This window comes from Chelonia mydas, chromosome 13 (genome assembly GCF_015237465.2).
Source record: "Chelonia mydas isolate rCheMyd1 chromosome 13, rCheMyd1.pri.v2, whole genome shotgun sequence".
Classification (NCBI taxonomy): Eukaryota; Metazoa; Chordata; order Testudines; family Cheloniidae; genus Chelonia; species Chelonia mydas.
In genome coordinates, this window is record NC_051253.2 from 1533974 (window position 1) to 1555875 (window position 21902).

General features: G+C 49.4%; 1 protein-coding gene across 2 annotated transcripts; it reads right to left on the minus strand.

Moving 5' to 3' along the window:
- Positions 1–1447: 1447 nt before the first annotated feature.
- Positions 1448–21628, minus strand: TTI1 (TELO2 interacting protein 1). 2 transcript variants are annotated; one of them, XM_043527437.1, is made up of 7 exons: positions 19268–21628; positions 14264–14467; positions 13180–13328; positions 12535–12675; positions 11366–11474; positions 10521–10608; positions 1448–3850 (listed from the first exon to the last, which is right to left on the minus strand). In XM_043527437.1, the coding sequence occupies exons 1-7, from the start codon at positions 21582–21584 to the stop codon at positions 3589–3591; spliced, it is 3270 nt and encodes a 1089-aa protein (XP_043383372.1). In that variant the 5' UTR covers positions 21585–21628; the 3' UTR covers positions 1448–3588. The 2 variants fall into 2 exon arrangements, with proteins under 2 accessions (XP_043383372.1, XP_037733192.1); XM_037877264.2 differs by having other exon boundaries at positions 11366–11570.
- Positions 21629–21902: the final 274 nt, after the last annotated feature.

A 21902-nucleotide genomic window follows, 5' to 3' on the forward strand; every position in this document is an offset into this window, starting at 1 on the left:
GGTGCGAACAGGGCTCGTGGGCCACCTCAGACACACCCTGCCGGAACGAAGTCCCCAGGAGTGTGCAAGGGAATTATTTGAATTATCACAGCGCCTAGGAGACGGTCATGGGCCAGGACCCCTCTGTGCTAGGAGCTGTACAAACACAGAACAAAAAGTCAGCCTGCATCTGCCCAGCATCCCCCACACTATGCCTCGCCAGGCCTCATTCCTTCTTCTCCCAATTGCTGGTTTGTTGTTTCTGGCTTCCAAGTGAGCAGCCTGGGCTCTGCGTCCTGGTGAGAGCTGTGTACCCACTCCGTCCACAGGGAGTGCTCAGACACCCACTACTCTCTGCCCTGGCGAACGCTCCTCTCTCAGCCCAGACAGCCTGGCACGCGACAGCTGAGTGGCCCTGGGAAGATTCAAAGACATGCTGAGGGTGCTTTGTGGCGGGCGCAGAGAATTGGGGGGGGGGAGGGGGGGTGTCAGGAGATAAGTTGCTAATCAAGAAAACTGGCCAAAGGAAAGGGAAATGACCGCTACAAATGCAACGCCCGGCCTTTGTTCTTGTAAAGTGCCCCTGGCAGGACCTGGGAGCCCATGAAGGCTCCCCTAAGAACCTTTCAGAACCTTCTCACCCAACAGGGAAGGGAAAAAAGTGTCATTTATAAAGTAATCAGCCTGCCGCTGGACTCCCAACACCTCTCTGCATTATCACCTGCAATGCAGCCTCTTTTCTGCATTCCTCGGGAATGGGGCGGTGCTGACACTCTGCTTCCAGTCCAATCACATGGCCCAGAGGGCTGTAGAAAGGTACAGAATTGGAAAGCATGCCATGTATTGTTTGGAGTGCAGACAGGTCTCAGCAGGAGCCACACTAATCATCTGCAGGGCTACAGACCTCTCAGGCGGTAGGATCTGACTGCACTTTATCTGTGCTGTATGTACAGTCAGTCCGTCACTTCTGGGTTTAAACTTGTATTTTCTGTTTTAGATGTGTGCACAACTTGGTCATGAGACTTGCCAGAGGAAACGATTCCTTGCACCTTGTGTTTACGTCATGTGGACACCACCAATGCTGCTGCTACCTCTAGCGTGTGTGTTGTGTGTTGAATTCACGAGTGTTTCCAGCCACTTTGCACAGGTGGTAAGTTATTGCACAAGCTGCAAAGCAGTGGAGAATCAGTCCTCATGGCCCCAGTCTAATACATGCAAAAGGGTAGGGCCAACAGCGCCCAACACCTCAATATGGGATTTAGAGTGAGCTCTGAGGTGTCACTACCCAAATGTGACCTACAACATGGCCAAGCTGCATAGCTTCAGAGTGTGACCTATTTAGAATAGAAACAGCTGGCAGGAATTCTAAACAGCTGGATGTAAAAAAATGCAGAAGACTGTCCTTGAGAAATTGAACAGAACCAAGGGCTGGGATGTGGATTAAAAGAGAAAAGAAATAAAAGGCACAAGCATTTTATAGCATTTTATTTCCTAACAAATTAATGGTGCAGAAAAACGAGCTAATGCCAGGTGTCGTTTGGAGCCTCCCCCAGGCAACATCATGAGCAAACAAATCTGTCAGACTTGTGCAGAGAACAGTAAAAGTGAGGTTCCGACTAGACTGCGAGTGGTATTAGGCCACGCTACTGGGTTACCTGCCACTCGCTAGTCTAGCTGCCAAACCTAGGGCTAAGAAAAACCAGTGACCAAAACCCAACATGAATCCAAAAGGTTTTGTTCAGGTTTCATTAATGCAACAGGTCTTTCCTCTTATTTTAACGTCTGCCTGCAATGCTGTGAACCTAAACACTGCATCACTGGGCTAGTGCAGTAGTGTAGGCCCTAGGGTAAACATAACAAGGCCTTAGCCAGGTTCCTTTCCTCCTTAAACTACATCTGTTTTTGCTTCTTTGAATCTTACGTCTCTCCTCCTCCTTTCATGGTAACAGAATGTGGGATGTAGTACAATGCTTGCAGGGAATCTGCATGCTGTTTCTGAATGCTCAGTGTCAGCTGTGATGCAGTTTGTATCAGTAATGTTCAATTTTTTCCCTTGAAAGGCCTCAGTCTTTCTGATTAAGAATAATTTCTGCAGTCTAGCTGCTGCCTCCAGGCACCCGTGCAAGCACACAAAACAGCGGCGCAGAAATAGTACAGCCCTCGTGGCACAAACAGCACTTCCGAGTGCTATAAAATAGTGTGCACCACTGTCCTTGAACTACTAAGAGCTTACCTAGGACCCATTGGCTTAGAATGCTGAACTATTTAAAGGGGTGCACAAAAGAACTACAAGAATGATTTGAGGCCTGAAAACAGGACTTATGGTGAGCGCCTTAAGACGCTCACGCTAGTTTATCCAAGGGAAGGCTAAACAGTGAGTTGATCACAGTCTACATATAGCCTACCTGGGGAAGAGACTGCTACTAAGCGATGGCTATTTAGCAGAAAAAGGCCTAACAACATTCAAGGGCTGGAAGCTGAAGTCAGACAAATTCAGACTAGAAATATCCCACAATGTTTTAAAGGGCAGGGTGATTAACCCTCGGAGCAACTCACCTTGGGCTGTGGGGGGTCCTTAAACACTTGCAGAGACTGGATATTTTTCTAACACATCTGCTCTAGCTCAACCACAAGTTATGGGTTTGATGCAGAAATTGGTGGGGGATGTTCTCTGGCCTGTGATGCAGGAGGTCAGATTAGATCAGTGGTTTTCAACCTTTTTTCATTTGCGGACCCATAAAAAATTTCGACTGGAAATGTGGACCCCTTTGGAAACCTTAGACATAGCCCCAGGCTTCCACAGACCACAGGTTGAAAATCACGGGACTGGATGATCAGAATGGTCCCTTCTGCCCTGAAAAATCTAGGAAGAGACCTGGGAAGTAAAACCTGCCAGTCTCGTTTTATTGCCCTAAGTGAGTGAACTGCAAAATATAAACGACCCCAATGCTGCTAAAAGGGGCTTCAGGAAAATCCCTGCTGGTTTGATCATCTCAGCTCTTATCAGAAGCGCAGGTGAGGGATTTCCTTTGAAACACGATTTTTTTTTTTTTACATTGTTTCTTTAATACGAAGCACTGCTAGGGACAGAGTTTCTGCCATACTGAAAAAGTTTAAGGTTAGCGAGGGGAGGAAATTTAAATTGAAGTTTTCAGGCGATCATTTATAACCAGTGAAGACGGGGATGTGAGTGTATGATATGGGGAGGGGAGGAACCTACTTCTCTGCTGCTGCCTTGTGAGCAGGGAGGGATGCAGTTGCATTCTCTGGCCTGGGGCAGCCCTGGCAGGGCCATTCTGCCAGGGACCCCAGGCAGCAGCCAAGTGTTTTGATAATAGGGACAGGAGCGTCTTAACAATCTTCTTTAGCCACAAAAGAGCCTGAGATGCATGTGCCCCTTCGGCCCCACGTGTGTGCAGGGGAGTGCAGGCCCGGCCGTGTGCTACAGCTCACTCGCCCTCAAATGCCTTTGGAAACGCTACCTTCCGGGGGCTGTGGCTCAGTCCAGGAGCAGCTCTCATCTTCCTCCACAGCGATTCCGTCTGAGGAGATGGGCTGTTCCCAGACAGCATTGCATTTACACCAGCGGTTTCTCGCTTCCCCCAGCTGCTATCCCAGTGCCTCGGTCAGGGAGGGGGGTTGCGGCTCAGGTGCCTCTTGGGGACCGGCTTGAAAGGCTGCTGTCTCCCGTCGCTGCAGCTCACCCAGCAGGCCCAGCACGTTGTCCGTGAACTCAGTCCGTTGCCTCCCCATTCTGCCTAGCTTCACCGGGTGGAGGCTGGGGTGGGGGGGCTCACATGGGAGAGGGCAGATCTCGTTCAGAAAGAGCCAGGTGGCGTCAGGGTCCACACACATCAAATGGAGGAAAACGCTTCAGGGAGGGAGTGGGAAGAAAGGAAAGCAGCGTCAGAGGAGGGGCTGCCTGATCTTCCCCCACCAGGGCAGGTAACCGGTAGCTCTGCAAAGCTCTGCGGGCAGCAGAACCAGCCCTCCCAAGCTCAGCAATAAGCAGGGCCACAAGATGGCTGCTAAGCCCGACAGAAACATAGTTCAACAGTTTCACGGTTATTGGCAAGAAACCACGTCCCTATTCTAAGCAAAACGATATTAACGAACAAGCGGTCGGTGAATAATTGGTCTCAGGGCCGGAGAGCTCACAGCATTACAAGGGGAGGTGCTAACCACACAGCACCAGCTCCTCAGCTGGTGTGAATTGTTGCAATTCAATTGAAGTCAATGGAGCTATGGCAAGTTACACCAGCTGAGCATCTGGCCCCATGGGAAGGCCAATCCCAGCCCCGGTGTCAGCAGGCACAAGTGGAGGGAGGTTGCTGAGCGGATACAACTAGCACATGATAACACAGAGGACACCGTGGATTAAGCCAAACAGCACGTTGAGTTTCCAAGAGGAAGTGTGCTGCTGGAGAGACTTTATAAATAAGCCCACTCAGATGGGGCTCAAACGCTGCTGAGTTTAGCCTAGAGTCCTGGACGCGGGTTATGTGTTGGGTACGTCCTGGGCCTGGTCTCTTGTCAGTTTAAAGAAAGCATGTGAGATCTGGTGCAAAGGTACTAGCTGGTCCCTGGAGAGCAAGGGGTTAACCACAGCTCAGCTGCCCCCTCCCCTTGCACAGGTGCTTAGGAGCAAGGTGAGAAGAGTGGCTGCTCGGGAAGGGAGCACTGCAGAGCAGGAGGTGAATGTTTTTTGCTACATTCTCCCCCAAGGCAGAGACCTTGCTGGCTGCCTCTGAATTTCTCCAGCTGCCTCCCACATTTCGTGGGGCAGAAAACTGTAACAAACTTCATTTTACAGAAAAGTAGCAATTTTCTGTATTGCTCTTGCAGCTTTATGCCTGGCTTCCCTCTTGAATTTAATATGAAAGGTGAGGCAGGGGAGTTAAGTTTGGTGTGGGAACCTTGCATGAAAATTTCTTGTGGGTTCAATGTCAGAGGCTCTGACATGGGAAGGAGAGGCTGAGCGTGATCTTGTTGGAGAGCAGGAGCTGCTGGGGCGTGAAGCGGGTAAGTCTTCATTTGTGTGAATCCTTGTATTTATTTATTTATTCTGTTAATTCTCCTGCTGTCACTCACCTTGGGTTTGACATGGTTTGTGTCAGGATTTTGATGCATGGGAGGCAGGTTTGGTTTAATTGGCACGAATCTCCATACCTGGGCCACAGGCTAGGCTAAAGGAAACGGGAATATACATGCCACATCGGCAGCACTGTTTAAGGCCCTCCTCCTGCGAGGGGCTAAGCATGATCTATTCCTAGGAGAATCCATGGCAGCTGAGGGTGCCCAGCGTCTGGCAGGGTTAAGGCCAAGGTTTTAGTGCCTAAAGATGCAGAGAGACACCTAATGGGGATTTTCCAAAGCGCCTCTGTGCCAAATTCCCATTGGAACCAAAGGGAATTAGCACTTCTGAAAATCACACTAGATGACTACATGCTTCTTTAGGCCACTCCAATACCTTAAAAATCTGGCCCTCAGCTCTTAGGCCTGATCCTGTAATGAGAGCTGCAGACACGGACCCCTCCTCCCGTGAGGATCTGACGGCAGGATCAGGGCCTTTGATCATAAGCTCTTTAGGGACTCTCATCTTTGCTTTCTGTGAAGCACCCTGTGCACACGCTAGATAAATATTAAATAAAAAATAAACTCAGCTTAAAGCCTTCCTAGCCTGATCTGGATTTAACAGTTGTTTTGCAGGGGGAGCATCGTGTATTTACGATATAGCCAAGGAAAAGATTGGCATGCCCAAATTCATCATTTCCACCTCGCCATGGGAAGGTGCGGAAAGAAGCTGGGTTGTGTGGGAGGAGAGCAGTATCTGTGATAATTGGAATGGAGAATGAAATTGTGAGAAAGCACAGAGAGAGATAAGTAGCTTCACAGTGAAACAGAAACCAACAGACACTGTTCCTGTCATCTGAAATGCAAACCCAAGCTTCTGTGCTACGTGATTCACACAAACACGAGCCCCACTTCTATCAGAAACGTCCCCTGCTTGGGCTTTTATGCCTGAAGTCAGCGCACTTCCTATGCAATTAAATCCGACAGAAGTGCTTTGGAAAAGCTCCATTTGCTGACGCCCCCTGTGCTCTGAAGGGGTAGCCGTTTCCTGGGTAATTTAAAACACGTGTAGGAATAAGCTGGAGATGCTAGGAAGACTTCAAAGTAATCCTCCTGTTGCTGCGTAACCCCCGTTACCCTACAAACCGCCAAAGAATCAATCTGTCTCACTAACTTATAACCCATCTGGGGCTCCAAAAGGTGTAACATCAGTATTACCTACACTGAACACCCCATACCGCTCCCTCACCCTCAGCATGGTACTTCCGGAATGCACCGTGACCTTGACTTCCAAACCACGGACTGGTCTGGGACCCACTGCATCAGCACCAGTGCATGGTGCTCTGGGAACACGCACTGGAGACAGCCAAATACTGGCCACCTGGTGCTGATCTCAGTCATCCCAGCTTTAGATTGGTGCAACCCCACTGGCTTAAACTAAATTGCTCCTGATTTACACTAGGGCAAGAGCAGAATCTGGCACTAGCCTTCTGGACGAATCACACAACCAGAAGTTAGACTGTAAGGATGCGGCAGGTTTGCTAGGGCAGACACTTGAGCAGGCTCTGCTCTCTGATGGGATTCAGTGCCATCACTCCTGTCTAGGGGCTGTCTCAGCCAGGCCCAGCAGTGACTAGAGTCCACAAATCCTGGGGTGCACCGCGGAGTCCACTGGGCCTTACCCTTAGCTTAACGATGGGCTGAAGCTGTATACAAAACATCCCCACTATCCCCAGCCTGTGCTGACAGGATGGATCAGTAATACAGTGGGGAACAGGAAGAAGCACAGAAGCCGCTGTCTGGAATATCACCCAGCCAGTGTCAGCTTTTCCACCCCGCGTGCGCGCGCACACACACGTCTTACCTCTTATGTACACAACAAAGACGTCCCACTCTCCTCCCCACTTCCCAATCAGCAGCTCCAGAGAGAGCAGCTAACACGACCGACCGTTCTCTGGCTCCCAGGGGACTAGAGGCACTCAGCTCCCGGGGCGCCCATAATGGCCCAAGGCCAGTGATTATCTCCGGATAACCTGCAGTTCTGTGCAGTTTAAACAACAACTTGACGTTTACATTTTAAAACTTACTCTGAGGTTGCTTAGAAACGGCCTCTGTTTCTATGGCAAAGAATCCTGGGGTTAATCCAGGGGGCTGGGTTTTTTGTAAACTGAAATGTGATTTTATTGAATTGTGCTTGGCACACGTGGCTCTTTTAGTGCACGTCAGCCCAGCCTGCGACTGACAGCTGTCAATACGTATCCCATAAACTGCAGCCATCCAGCCAAGGCGAGGGGGGGCTTCACTGCTCAGTCCTCCACTTGAGGAGAGAAAAGGTCCCAAAATAGCTTGTGGCAGTGGCACTGAACAATTTCTCATCCGGGTGCGGAGCAGAGCTAGGCTACTCTGCTGGTTTGCCTTTCCCCAAGTGCTGAGCGTAGCCCTGCCAAGCACCAGGGCAAACGTGATCAAGGCTGGCCAAGCGGAGGACTCCTCTGTGGTTCCTTGCCTGGCCTCTGTTGAATGTCCAATTAAAAAGAGCCCTGCCCTGCGCTGCAGCAAGGGCCCTACCTGAGAAGGAACAGGGAAAGGAGGCCTTCCAGGAGTCTCCAGACTCTTTCCCCACAGTTGTAGCAGGCCAAGGTGGATCCAGAGCCATGCAGCTTCCCCTATCCTTCCCCTCCTCTGTTCCCATGGGTATTACAAGGACAATAACCCCTGCCTGGGCATGGTCACTAGCTGACAGCCACCTTGTCATACTGTTGGCTGCCCTGGATCCCCTCCACTCACTTTTTGCCAGACGCTATTTCTGCCTGCTGGGCACTGTGCTAAAACGCAGTCACCAAACTCCCTTTATCCCACTAGTTCAACCACCGGCTCCCACCATAGGCTCAAACAGTGGGAGGGTGATGTTCCTGATGGACAGTCCTTCACTTGCTTTGTGCAGCTGCAGCAGCTTGGCCAGAGCTCCGCTTAACCCTTCCCTCTCCCACCCCACCAACCCCTGCACTCTTCTCTTGAGGGCGGGGTGTAAGCACTCCCAGCTGGTATGCAGGATGTCAGAGGAATTGTACCTGATTGCACCATGACTCCTGCAGTCCTTGTAACCCTGTGATACTATAAATCTGACCCTCTGATCTTGGCAGGTCATAAATCATGTGATAGGAGTACAAATCCAATAACCCAATCAGTAGTGACCACCTGGAGCTGGGACATGCCCCTGCCCCATCTGGTTCTTGTCAGCACCCAGGCTTAAGGCTGCCTGGGCGTTCTAGTTATAACCCTGCTTTTCAGCTGCACCGTAACATTTTGAATTTTTGATCCAGTCGGCTAGTAATTTGCAGACTTGCACCCTGCCTAAATGTGAAGGGAGCTGGTGGGAAAGGCTGAATCGGATGGCCGCTGGGGCTATTTTCAAGCACGAGGGAATAAGGGAAAATACTTTCCTCGTTACTTTAAAAAAAAAAAAAAATCTATTTTTAATTTTAAAAGAGCTCTCGTGCTGAAGCCGGTGGGGACAGGAAGCTGAGGTTTGGCTGAGCCTTTGTACCGAGGGAACAGTGCCTCCCATTGTTCTGGGGGAACCCGGTTTTGACTTACCCAGGTTATGTCCCTTTGAAAACAGTACGTCGTGCATGGCTAATGGTTTCTAAGGCTAGTGGTCTAGTTAACTGCGAACCCCCTTTCCCCCAAAGCACGGCAGGCAGCACTACACAGAACGGAGCTAAAACGTTTCTTAGAAAAGGCCTGCCAAGACGTGTGCATTGAACGAGACTCATGAAACCTTCAAGGGCTGAGATGTGCACAGTTAAAACAGTCACATGCCCGGGCATGACGTTTTCCATGATGCTAACCTCCATCTGGCTACCAGAGGTAGGTGTACACTCAAGGAGCCAGCCTCCCGCTGCAGGCCTGGCCTTCTTCAATACAGGTGTGTACTGACTGACTGCCGAGCTGGAGCTCCTTCGGGGCATGGGCCATTCCAGATGGTGCCCACTCCTGGGCACCTTTATCTTCAAAAGAAAACTAAAATGGCAGTACTAGGGGAACACAAAGGCTACATGGCCAACCGTCAAGTCAGGCACTGTTGGAGTTAAAGGCTACATGTGCCCTTAATTCCGCTCACCTCTGTGCATGCCGTACAGCAGGCGCTAATGACCTGATCCCAACTTAGGTCACTAATTCAACATATCCCTGTTTTATTCCACAGCGTTTTAAGGTGCTCTGGGAATGATTAAAGGGCTTAAAGCACCAAACATACTGGTAAGACCTGGAGCTAAACTTTCTGCCCCAGCACAGCTTACAGAGAGGAAAGGGGCTCATGCTAACTCATGGGATCTGGCCCACAGATGAGAAACCCACTGGAGACAGGGACTGGAGCCTGCTGAAAAGGACAAGAGCCATCAAGGTAAAAATAAACCTCCATTCCCTAGCCCACTAGTACAGATTAAGAGGGGAAGGCTGCAGTTTGAGAGAGCTTAAATCTGCACAGCTTCCCTTTCTGGCAGAGATGCTGGCCAACTGCACAAAAGCTTTTCATGCTGTGCCTGCTCTCCAGGAGCCCTATACTCGGGGAAAAGTGCCTGCTAGTTTTTTCCCTTTTAGGAACGTTCGACCCTACAGACTCACAATGCTGGCTGCTTTCTGCCTGTTGTGAGAGACTCAGGCTAACACTGGGGAGGGAGGAAGGGCTAGTTCCACAGGGAGATGGAAGCCTCTGCCCCTTTCCTCTGGCAGAAAAATGAACCCCAGTTCTTACTCACCCTGTGTATTCTGTAGCTGGGCATATCTCATTGACTGAGATCTCTTGTCTGCTCTCCAGGTGGCACAATAGAGCAGCAGAGACTTTTCACTGCAGCAACAAGCTTGCGACTCACCGGAGGGCAGGATCTGGTCTATCCCAAAGTATAACTTTTGTGAACACTTTGTAGATGTTGGTATATGTGCACCTGAGCCACTAGGAAGCTCACGGGGGTGGGGTTGCCAGGAGCCCCTGAAGATGGGGAGGGAGCTGGGGGGGGGGTAAATGGAGGGATGCAAGGAGCCCCTGAGATGTGCAATGTGCTTGGCTGACAGAAGCAAGGAAAAGCACAGCCCTCCAGTAAGAGAAGTCAGGTAAACAACCAGCAACTCCACAAAGTACATTCTAATGTGTAAATCCAGATCGCCAGCATGCTAAGAGCCCTGTGCATTCTAGTTTAAAAGGGGGCTGGGGAAAGCAAGTGAGGCACATTCTCCTCCCTGCAAGTGGAGAGAAACTTAGAAAATAAACTCCGCACTGTAGATGGGCTGGCCTCTTTGGCTTCCACCGTTGGGTGGGGACTCATATTTCACCCGTGGTGGAAGGTACCTCTCATGGACACCCTCCTCTGCAGGCTTCTGTGTGAATATGCTGGGCAGGGGGAGAAGAGAAGGGGACACCTAACTCCCTCCCCTCATTCAGAATACACCCTGTGTGTGTGTAGCGTTACCTCCGGGCAGCCTCTTGCAGTTTCACTGGTTGTTTGGCACTGAGGTAAATCACACAGGTATCCGCTACTTTATTCAGGTCACTCTCGCCTGCAGAAATGGGACAGAAAGGAATGGCAGGAGATAACGGACACTGGCTAATGGGATTTGGAGCTTCTGCACCTCTCACCGTCTAACCCAGAGCTCTTCCTACCCATCCCCTAGAGAGGCCTGCTGTATAGCGAGGAAAACATCAAGGGCATCAAGACAGCAAAGGAGCTCTCAGCCCTGCAAACTTGCCTCTCCTCCCCCACGAGGCCAGGGGACGCCCAGTGTACTGCAGCATGCTCCAGAAATCGGCCAGAATAGAAGGGTTAGCCATGGAGTCGTCCCAAAACGAGAGCAGCTTGTTGAGTTTGGGAAGGATGTCTGGATTCCAGCTCTTCATTTTGGTTAGTTCACAGAGCAGCATGGCTTGGCCCCAGGCCTGGCTGCAGGCCTCAGGGGTTCTAATCCCCTTGTGACACCTTCTCGCCGGGTCAGAGACAGACCGGCTGACAAGGGGGAAGGAGGGTCAGCAGTCAGATCCTGAGCCGGGTCTTAGGAGCCCTCCTCACCCCTTTGTCTCCCAGGGAGTCGAGGGCACTCCGTGTTGGGCTCTGATGGGGAGAGGTGGATGCTGAGACACGACTGGAATGGGCAGAGCTGGAGTAAGGCTGGGGGTGGGGAAGAAAGTTAATCCCACGTCCTAGCCACTGTGAAGAGTGAGGGAGGAGGCCTGCTGAACAGATGGACAAAGATCAGAGACAGGAGGGCAAGGCTGGGCAGAGATCTCAAACAGCCGACCTCATCCTTCCCTGGTACTCACCCAAGTCCAGCTTCTCACACAACGAGCCCAGCCCCTGCAGCACGGCCAGCTGTAACTTGAAGGCAAGAGTATGGCTGTACACGGGCCCAGCTCTGGCACTGACTGGTGCCTGGGTGACAAGGGAACCAGCCAGTTTGGGCAGGACGTCTTTGGAGAATCGTCGCCTCAGGAAATCACCACACTTCTCGGCCAGGGTACAGAGCACCTAGCAAAGAAACCCCACCGAGCCTGTGGTTACTGGGAGGTGAGCTCAGTGGTGCTTAGGGGCAGAGTGGGAATGCACAACTCAGCAACATCCTCTGCGAGCAGGGGAAAGGGGAGTTCCTCCCTGGATTGCGGCCTGTCGTTGGCTGTATTCCAGTGCAGAACAGAGAGGGGAGAAAGGAGGGATTTGTGCTTCAAACGTGGGGCTGGGAGAGCCAGGTTCTACCCCTGGAGTCCCTGTTATTTTGGGTAAGTCACGTAACCGCTCCATGCCTGTTTCCTCATCCGCAGTTGGGCGATCGCTGCCTTAGCGCGCAAAATGGGTCGCGAGGCTTAATTCAAAACTAAGGAATTGGGAGATCAGATAACAGCTGCCACAGTAACGCAAACTGCCATCATCACGAAAACAGTCCGCACTGCGAGTAAGCAAAGGGGAGCGAAGGCCAGCTGCATACAGGCAGTGAACTGACTAGTCTGCGAGGTAAGAACAGAAAGATGATGAAACTCATCCCTGGAGAGTGGAGTGGAAAGCGTATCCGTGCTGGGGCCCTCAGCATGGGGTCACCTTGTAGAACTGGGGTCCTGCATTGGGCATGGTCTAGTTATGCCACACAGCAGCATTTTCCATCATCTTCTGTCCTTTCAAAGGGTTTTTCACCCTTTTAATCCCTCCCCCCCCGCTGCTTATAATCATCCCTTGAATATCTGAAAGGGAAATCAGTGATTTGTCTCTTCCTTTACCCCAGGCACACCCTGGGAGTTTATCGTAGGGCAGCTCTGAAATTCCAGGGTGCTGGCTCTGTTGGTTTTTTGGAGCCCCTTTGCTCTGCACCGTGTGTTTAAAATTCATTCTGGACAGTGAGCTTTTCTACATCCCCCAAGCTCTGCACATGGCAGGGCGCCAGCTCTGTGGCTTGCTCTCTGTGCAAGGCTTGAAGGCCGTTGGCCAGGATTCATTGTCGTACCTTGAAGGCTCTGAGCACTGCCAGCGGGTCGTCGTTAATCAGCCGGGTGACGAGCACCGGCCAGGCGCGATGAGCCATGGGAAGCAGATGGTTTTCATGAAGATGCAACACAGTCACGCAGAACTCCAGCACGTCCAGGACCTGCACCAGGAGAAGGCACAGCTCTGACAGGCTGCTACAGTCCCCCTGCCTCTCCGGAGAGTGGAGGACGGAAGAGTCTAAAGCAATGGGATCCGCCTCTGCCTCTCCCTGAACTGGGGGTGGGGAGCTGGGGAAGAAAGCTGCAGGGGCGGGAATGGGTGGGCTCTAGCTGTCACGGGACAAGCTAGCAAGTTCTGATGCCTGACACTAAGCTGTTTGTGAGGCTGAATTCAGTCTCCTTGGCACAAGGCAGCCTCCTCTATCCCTCTCTCTCAGAAACAGCCTCTCTTTGTATCTAGGCTAAGGCTTGCCAGCACTTGAAGGCTCTGCCCTGGCAGCGGTGAGACGTCAAGGTGGGACTGGCCTCATCCTAGCGGCACATCCTGTGATCCCCCCACCACACACACAAGGTAACAATCCCCAGAACGGGCACCCTCAGCCTCTACAAGGCTGGGCCCTTTGGTGTTCCCTGTCGCTCCGGTGCGGTGCACGCGCTGTGCTAACCTTCAGCCGCACCCGCAGACTCTTGTCAGACAGTAAATGGATACATCTCTCCATCACATCCTTTGCTATCTGGGCATGGGCTGGCAATGGAGTCTCGCCCTCCGCACCGGTGTCGTTCATCTCAGGCTCAGGAGGGGGGACCTGCACCTCTGGAAAACAGGGCACAGTTCGCAGTGGTGGGAATGAGCTGGGAGCCACAGGCACGTGCCTCATGGCAACTGGCGGACCCCCACTTCAAGGCTCTTCTCCAGCGTCCCAAAGGAGACCTGGGGCATTTGTGACTGCAAAGTCTGTGCTTTCAGGGGCTAAATGCCTGCTTGTGAAATTCAGCAGCAGGAGCAGTGTGTGTGTTATGGGAGAAAGGAAGATTTTGTCTCCTTTCTTGAACTGACATTTGCAGTCTGTCCTCCTCCACAGACCCCTTTATTTCCAATTGGTTTTGATTAAAAATGAAAGACCTGGGTGTTTAAAGGTCAGAATTGCAGCATGGTAGAGTAACGAGAAGGCAAATGCTCCCTCCTGGCAAGTTTCTAAAGGGCCTTGGCTGGAGCCAATGCTGGGGGGGAGGGGAAGGGGGAGGGAGAGGAGAAGAGAAGAGGTGCTGAGGGCCTGAGCCAGGGAAGAGACAGCACAGATTTCCAGTAGGGGTGGGAGGAAAAAGCAGCAAAATCCTGGAAAAATTGTTGTTATTTTGGATGCTGAATACCATGCACCATGTGTCCTGCTACCAAAATTAGTGTCCTGCTCTAGTTAGACTTGTGGACTTTGTATATGACTGGCTTGTGGCTGTGACCACTGGGATCTGGCCCCTGGTTATCTGCTACTAGATCAGCATTCGGTCTACAGCTACGTGGCTGGTTTTCCTGGGCCTCACTGAACACAGATCACTGGACAATGCACTGTATGTTCCCAGCAGTGTCCTTTGTGGATTTAATCCCACTCAAAATGGCGTGGAGACCACAGAACTCATGATTCTGAGTCCTAGCCTGGCTTTGAGACCCCACTTCCCTCCAGAGATTAGTGGCTTTACCAAGCTGGCAACGCCCCCACCCCCCCCACACACAGTTACACAACCAGTACTGACCCTCTTCCTCCTCCTCCATGGCTGGAAGGTTGCCCTCTGCAATCTGCTTCTGTTTGATGTAGTCCAGGAAGAACTGTTCCACTTCTTGCACCATGGGGGTAATTACAGACCCTTTCCCCCGCTTCTGGCATGAAGTGCTGCTCTGCTGCTCTATATTCTGCTCCTGTGGGTGCTCCTTACCCTTCACCACCACGAACCACTGGACTGCAGAAGAGAGGCAGCAAGTATCACTGAGAACCCAGGATCCCTACCCACGTCAGCTTTGTACAACAGCAGCCTGGACATTGGGAACAGAGAGAGACTGTCTACAAAGCATGAGGCAGAGACGCAAAAGCTACCTGAAAGAGGTGAGTCTTGGAACTAGGCCCTTGCAATCAGACAGCCAGACTATAGAGGAACTGGCTCAAATCCAGGCCTGGCATAATAGAGGGCAATCCCCATTAGCTTCAAGAGAATGCTAATGCAAGAAGTAAATCTGAACCTCTGTCCCGCCTCTTCCAAAAAGGGTGCCAGGTTCTGCAGCTTCAGCCCCGGAGAGTCCGTCTACACTAGGAAAATGTCCTCTTGGTGGCACCAATTGTGTCCTTTCAGTCCCTCAAGTGGGGCTGAAAACCGTTTTGTGGCTTATGTAGAGAAGGCCAAGCCTTTTTCAACACTCATTACAGACCACGAGCTTGGGACCGTCTGTTCCATGGTCTTGCTGCAATGGGTGCCAAGAATGGTGTGGCCCCATCTGCCCCAGCTGGGGGTGTAGGGAGGGTTCCTGTTTGGTTAAAATCCATAGTGCAGATGTGAACTGAAAGAGGAGGAGCGGGGTAGTACAGCAAGAGAAGTTTGGCAGGAAATGTGTAACAGAAACATACCCTCAAAAATCGGTTATAAAACTGAGCTTCAGAATATTCTCCAGCACCAGACAGGCCTCTCCAAATCATAGACTAAGGTCAGAAGGGACCATTATAATCACCTAGTCTGACCTCCTGCACAACACAGGCCCCGGAATCTCACCCACCAACTCCTGTAACAAACCCCTAACTTATGTCTGAGCTACTGAAGTCCTCAAATCGTGGTTTAAAGACTTCAAGGTGCAGAGAATCCTCCAGCAAGTGACCCGTGCCCCATGCTGCAGAGGAAGTTGAAAACCCCCCAGGGCCTCTGCCATATTTGGGTTCAGGAAGGAATTTTCCCCAAGGCAGACTGAAAATCAGCTAAACCCTGAGCACGTGGGCAAGACTCACCAGGAAAGAATTCTCTGTAGTAACTCAGATCGCACCCCATCTAACATCCCATCACAGGCCATTGGGCCTATCTACCGCTAGTAGTCGAAGATTGATCAATTGCCAAAATTAGGCTATCCCATCATATCATCTCCTCCATAAACTTATCAAGCTTTGTCTTGAAGCCAGATATGTTGTTTGCCCCCACTGCTTCCCTTGGAAGGCTGTTCCAGAACTTCACTCCTCTGATGGTTAGAAACCTTCGTCTAATTTCAAGTCTAAACTTCCTGATGGCCAATTTATATCCATTTGTTCTTGTGTCCACACTGATACTAAGCTTAAATAATTCTTTTCCCTCCATGGTATATACCCCTCTGATATATTTATAGAGAGCAATCATATCTCCCCTCAGCCTTCTTTTGGTTAGGCTAAACAAGCCAAGCTCATTGAATCTCATTTCATAAGACAGGTTTTCCATTCCTCAGATCATCCTAGTAGCCTTTCTCTGTACCTGTTCCAGTTTGAATTCATCCTTCTTAAACATGGGAGACCAGAACTGCACACAATGTTCCAGATGAGGTCTCACCAGTGCCTTGTATAACGGTACTAACACCTCCTTATCTCTACTGGAAATATCTCACCTGATGCAACCCAAGACTGCATTAGCTTTTTTGATGGCCACGTCACATTGGTGGCTCATAGTCATCCTGTGATCGACCAGTATTCTGAGGTCCTTCTCCTCCTCTGTTATTTTCAAGTAATGCATTCCCAGTTTATAACAGAAATTCTTGTTATTAATCCCTAAATGCATGACCTTGCACTTTTCACTATTAAATTTCATCCTATTACTGTTACTCCAGTTTACAAGGTCATCCAGATCTTCCTGTATGATATCCCGGTCCTTCTCTGTATTGGCAATACCTCCCAGCTTTGTGTCATCCACAAACTTTATTAGCACATTCCCACTTTTTGTGCCAAGGTCAGTAATAAAAAGATTAAATAAGATTGGTCCCAAAACCAATCCCTGAGGAACTCCACTAGTAACCTCCTTCCAGTCTGACAGTTCACCTTTCAGTGTGACCCACTGTAGTCTCCCCTTTAACTAGTTCCCTATCCACTTTTCAATTTTCATATTGATCCCCATCTTTTCTAATTTAGCTAATAATTCTCCATGTGGAGCTGTATCAAATGCCTTACTGAAATAGAGGTAAATTAGATCTACTGCGTTCCCTTTGTCTAAAAAATCTGTTACCTTCTCAAAGAAGGAGATCAGGTTGGTTTGACACGATCTACCTTTTGTAAAGCCATGTTGTATTTTGTCCCAATTACCATTGACCTCAATGTCCTTAACTACTTTCTCCAAAATTTTTTCCAAGACCTTGCACACTACAGATGTCAAACTAACAGTCCTGTAGTTACCTGGATTGCTTTTTTTTAAATCTTTCTTAAAAATAGGAACTATGTTAGCAATTCTCCAGTCATACGGTACAACCCCTGAGTTTACAGATTATTAAAAATTCTTACTAATGGGCTTGCAATTTCATGTGCCAGTTCCTTTAATATTCTTGGATGAAGATTATCTGGGCCCCCCAATTTAGTCCCACTAAGCTGTTCGAGTTTGGCTTCTGCCTCAGATGTGGTAATATCTGCCTCCATATCCTCATTCCCATTTGTCATCCTACCATTATCCCTAAGCTCCTCATTAGCCTCGTTAAAGACTGAGGCAAAGTATTTGTTTAGATATTGGGCCATGCCTAGATTATCCTTCACCTCCACTCCATCCTCAGTGTTAAGCGGTCCCACTTCTTTCTTTGCTTTCTTCTTATTTATATGGCGAAAGAACCTTTTTACTATTGCTTTTAATTCCCTTTGCAAGGTCCAACTCTACATGGCTTTTGGCCTTTCTTCACTTTATCTCTACATGTTCTGACCTCAGTAAGATAGTTTTTTCCTTGCTAATCCCTCCCATCTTCCACTCCCTGTAGGCTTTCTGCTTTTTCTTCATCACCCCTCTGTGATGCTTGCTCATCCAGCTTGGTCTACAACTCCTGCCTATGAATTTTTTCCCCTTTCTTGGGATGCAGGCTTCTGTTTCTGCAACTTTGACTTGAAGTAATCCCAGGCCTCCTCCACCTTCAGATCCATAAATTCTTCAGTCCAATCCACTTCCCTAACTAATTTCCTTAATTTTTTTAAAGTTAGCTTTTTTGAAATAAAAAACCCTAGTTACAGATCTATTTTTGTTTATCCTTCCATTTAGTTTGAACTGAATTAGCTCATGATCGCTCGAACCAAGGTTGTCCCCTACAATCATTTCTTCTATGAGGTCCTCACTGCTCACCAAAACCAAATCTAAAATGGCATCCTCTCTTGTTGGTTCAGCAACTACTTGGTGAAGGAATCCATCAGCTATCGCATCCAGGAAAATCAGAGCCCTATTATTATTACTAGCACTCGTCCTCCAGTCTATATCTGGGAAGTTAAAGTCTCCCATGATCACACAATTCCCATTAGTATTTACTTCTTTAAAAACATTAAAGAGGTCTGTATCCATATCCAGATTGGATCCTGGTGGTCTATAGCACACCCCAAGCGCTATCCCAGGGCAGGCTCTAGTAGTTTTCTTCCCCAATGTGATTTTTGCCCAGACAGACTCTGTCTTATCCATTTCATCGCTTCTTATTTCTTTACAGTCTACCTCATCATTGATATACAATGCTACTCCACCACCTTTGCCTTTATTTCTGTCTTTCCTAAACAGCACATACCCTTCAATGCCTGTACTCCAGTCATGACTCCTATTCCACCATGTTTCTGTTATACCTATAATATCTGGTTTCACTTCCTGCACCAGTAGCTCTAGTTCCTCCATTTTATTACCTAGGCTCCTCGCAAATGGAGGATTAAATACTGAAACTCAGAGGAGACATTTGAAAATACACTTTTTTTGACCAGGCAAGAAAGCAAAAAGATGGTACACAGAAACTGCCAGACTGGTTCAGAGCCGAGGTCTGTCTAGCTTAGTGTCCTGTCTCTGATGGTGCTTCAGAGGAAGGGGCAAGAACCCTGGGGATAATTGTCTTCCCCCCGCCCCTCCTCGGGAAGGTCTCAGTGATCTCCCATAATTAGAGACTGGCCTAAACGTGACATGGGAGGTGTTTCTCTCCCCAATATTGGTTTTTTGGCATTACGTATTGTAACTCTGGATATGCTTGTTATCCATGTCGGAGATTCTAGACTCTCCTCTGACTGCCGGAATGGAAGGCCCCAGACACTGTTTTGCTGTGGGCCTCCACAGCTCCCATTTTCCTTGCAGGAAGAGCAGGGAAATTTTTTTTTTTTTTTTTTAAACAAAAACAAACTGCAGAAACTGATGGTTTAGTCCCCCTCTTCTTCCCCTCCCTCAAACTTGCCAGGAAAGGCTTCCTACCTGCCACTGGTGACTGGACTTTCACATGCCCGGCTCCTGGATAATCTTATTTCCCACAGCTACCCCTCCCTGGGTCAGCTACACTCAGCGGTACCCAGCCTTCAATACTAAACCCACTGGCATGTGGGACATGATCCTGTGTGTCTGTGCTGAATCTATCGGGAATGTCTTCGGGCCGAGCACAGTTCCAGCACCGCTGGCTCACCAGCCCAAACACACTCAACACATGGCAATGGTTGTGCTTTCTGGAAGCTGCTGCTGGGTTACAGGAACATTTCATCAGTGCTCAAGGGGTTAAAGAGGGAAATTCCGTAAGTGACAGTAAGACAAAATTATTAAAAAGGCAGGTTATTTGGATACCTAAAGCTGCCACTAATGTGGACAGGACCCCAAGGAAGGAGGAAGCTCGATCGTCATAAAACTGATCAAGGGCAGATAGGACATCTCTGATCACATCCTCCACCAGTGGGAGCAAGCTGGCATCCGAATGCCTGAGCATGGCCTCCAGGACCCGCGAGGCGTGAGGCTGATGTGCCACCCGACGCAGGTTTAGGGAAATCCCATTCACCAGATAGTCCGAGTTAGCATTAATCAGATTTTGCATGGAGTCATAGCCACAGGCATGGCAGACATCCACCATGGTGCCAATTGCCGTCTGACTAATGAGCAGAGTGCTGTCCCCAGCCTTTTCAAGCACAGGGTAGAGGACTGATGCTAGAAGCATGCGGAACTCTTTCCCCAGCACATATGCAAAGCAGCCAACCCCCTCCAGCTGGATGCAGATCTGCCAGATATTGCTATTCATGGAGCGGATGGTTGGGCATGGGTCTGAAGAAGGGGAGAAGGATGAAATCAGAGAACTGCTGTGTGCACCTCCTGGGATAGCATGTGCTCTTGAATATTTCACAGTCAACTCATCGCTGGTTCCCTCAGTGTCAATGCTGGTGGTCAGATACCAGTTTGCCTGGTCAGTATATTCTTCGAGGATGGATGTTATGGTCCCTTTAAGGTCTTCCGTGCTCACTGTAGTTTCCCTTTTGTGAAGAACATCTACCCCCAGTCCAGCAGCTCCTGTGATCAACTCATTGAGGACCATGGCAGCCTGCTTCCGGTACACAACAGATTCGCTGTATAGCCCCATGAAATGATCCACTAGCAAGTAGAGGTTCCCGTAGTAGCCAAGTACCCGGCAAACCTGCTGAATAAGCAAGAAAATCCGCTCATCGATGAAGAACCGGAAGTGTTTCTTCTGACATTTGCCCTCCCGCAAACCATGCTGCAAGGAATCAGAGGGCTCACCTAGAGAGCCTTCAGGGCCCCAACGTCTTTCTTCAACAATCTTCACATCAGCCACATCCAGCTCCAGAACTTGCATCAGGGCTTTGGAGAGACGCTGGAGGTGGGCTGCAGAGTTGAGGACAATGTTAACCTTGGGGCCCAGCAACTTCAGGGAGCCAAGTAATAAGCTCAAGGTAGAGAACTTGCCTTGATCATCCTGGGAGTTCATCAGACGTGGAAGGGCTGTGGCAAGGGAATGCAGATTCTCTGACAGAATATCAGCAAGAGCCCTGTTCTCAGCTACTGTTCTCAGCTCCGCAATGCTCCTGAGAATCTCATGACACTTGCTTTGAACCTCATTGCTTTCATCATTAACAAGCCCAACCAAGGCTTTTAACAGGTGACCAACTGATTCCACCAGTGACAGACTGCACTTCAACATAAGGTGATGGACCAGCTCCACCAATTCCATCCTGACCTTCCAGTGAGGGTGAAGAGAAGCAAATTCAGCTATCTTGTGGATAAGGAGAGACAATTTGTCTGCAGTGATTTTTACCCAATCTGGTCCTCTATGTACCACAAGCTCAGATAGTCTGCTTTGTTCCACTGAAGGTTTCTCTTCGTCCTTTGTGATTGTGGCTAGTTGTTCATCTGCCATTACCAAGCTGACTGTGTGATAAAAGAGCTTGATCGCAGAAACAGTGACCATATGACCTTGTTTGATGTCTCCAGTAATAACCCGGGACAGGGCAATAGAGATCCCAGGTAGAAAAGAAGCAAACAAATTCCCACATTGTCTTGTTTCAACCGTGTCTAAGAGTCTATGATGCTCCGGGCAGTCACACTGCAGAATTAGGACCTGTAAACACTTTAAGGCAGCCAGCTTAATTTGCTTTGCTTTTTCTTGTTCTGCCAAGGCCAAAAGCAAAGATACAGCAAATCCTAAGTGAGGAAGGGTAGAAGGCTGATACAAAGTCAGGATAATGTCACCATAAGCTGAATGCATCAGGACATTGAGTGCTTGGATTACAGTCAGTTTTAATTCCTCTGATAGTGGGGCTGGCGGCTGCAAACCAGATGGAGAAGATAGACACAGGCAGAGCTCAGAAAAAAGCTCCTGGAGGAGGTCCTGCTTCTTCACACATGTTGTTGAAAGGATGGATGTGATACACTGCACCACACTCTGGACAAGACTCTCCCGTTTGGGCCCTGGGGTCTTCAGGGTGAACCTCAATGGGAAAAGGACGTACTCCTGCAGTTCCTGCAGGGCAGAGTCACTGACAACCTGCAGCTGAGCCTGCAAGCGTTCCACGTTTTCAGTAGTCTGCACCTTTGTCAGCTGTACACAAGCTGGGCGCAAGATCCCGAACGCTTCTTTTGGGGTATCAAACACTGCCATTGTCCAGCGAGCCTCTTCTTATGTGCCTGTAGGTATCCTCCTGCAGGAAAGAACGAAAAGCCATACTTACTTCAGTGAAAGCAGCATTAAAACAATTGCCATCTGTTCCTTACTGATTAGCCAGACCTACGGTGCTCAGAAAAGTGTGACCGTGCCTGCTGCAAAGCAAAAGGTAATTCAATTCATTTCTCTCTAAGTGGTATAAAAAGCATTCAGATTATTATACAGAAGCTCTTTAGGCTTCCACTCTAGAAGTGCTTTGAGTCCTACGGATGAAAAGCAGTATATAAGAGCTTGGAGTTTTTAATTATTAGAATT

Bases quoted from the DNA above. Each gene is read 5' to 3' on its own strand.
- TTI1 (XM_037877264.2), bottom strand. From the start codon at position 21,584: ATGGCAGTGTTTGATACCCCAAAAGAAGCGTTCGGGATCTTGCGCCCA. The intron at 11,571-12,534 runs GTACGACAATGA...TTTCTTTGCTAG, and splicing joins CAGTGCTCAGAGCCTTCAAG to GTGCTCTGTACCCTGGCCGA. The intron at 3,851-10,520 runs GTAACGCTACAC...CCCTCCCTGAAG, and splicing joins CTGCAAGAGGCTGCCCGGAG to CGTTTTCCTCCATTTGATGT.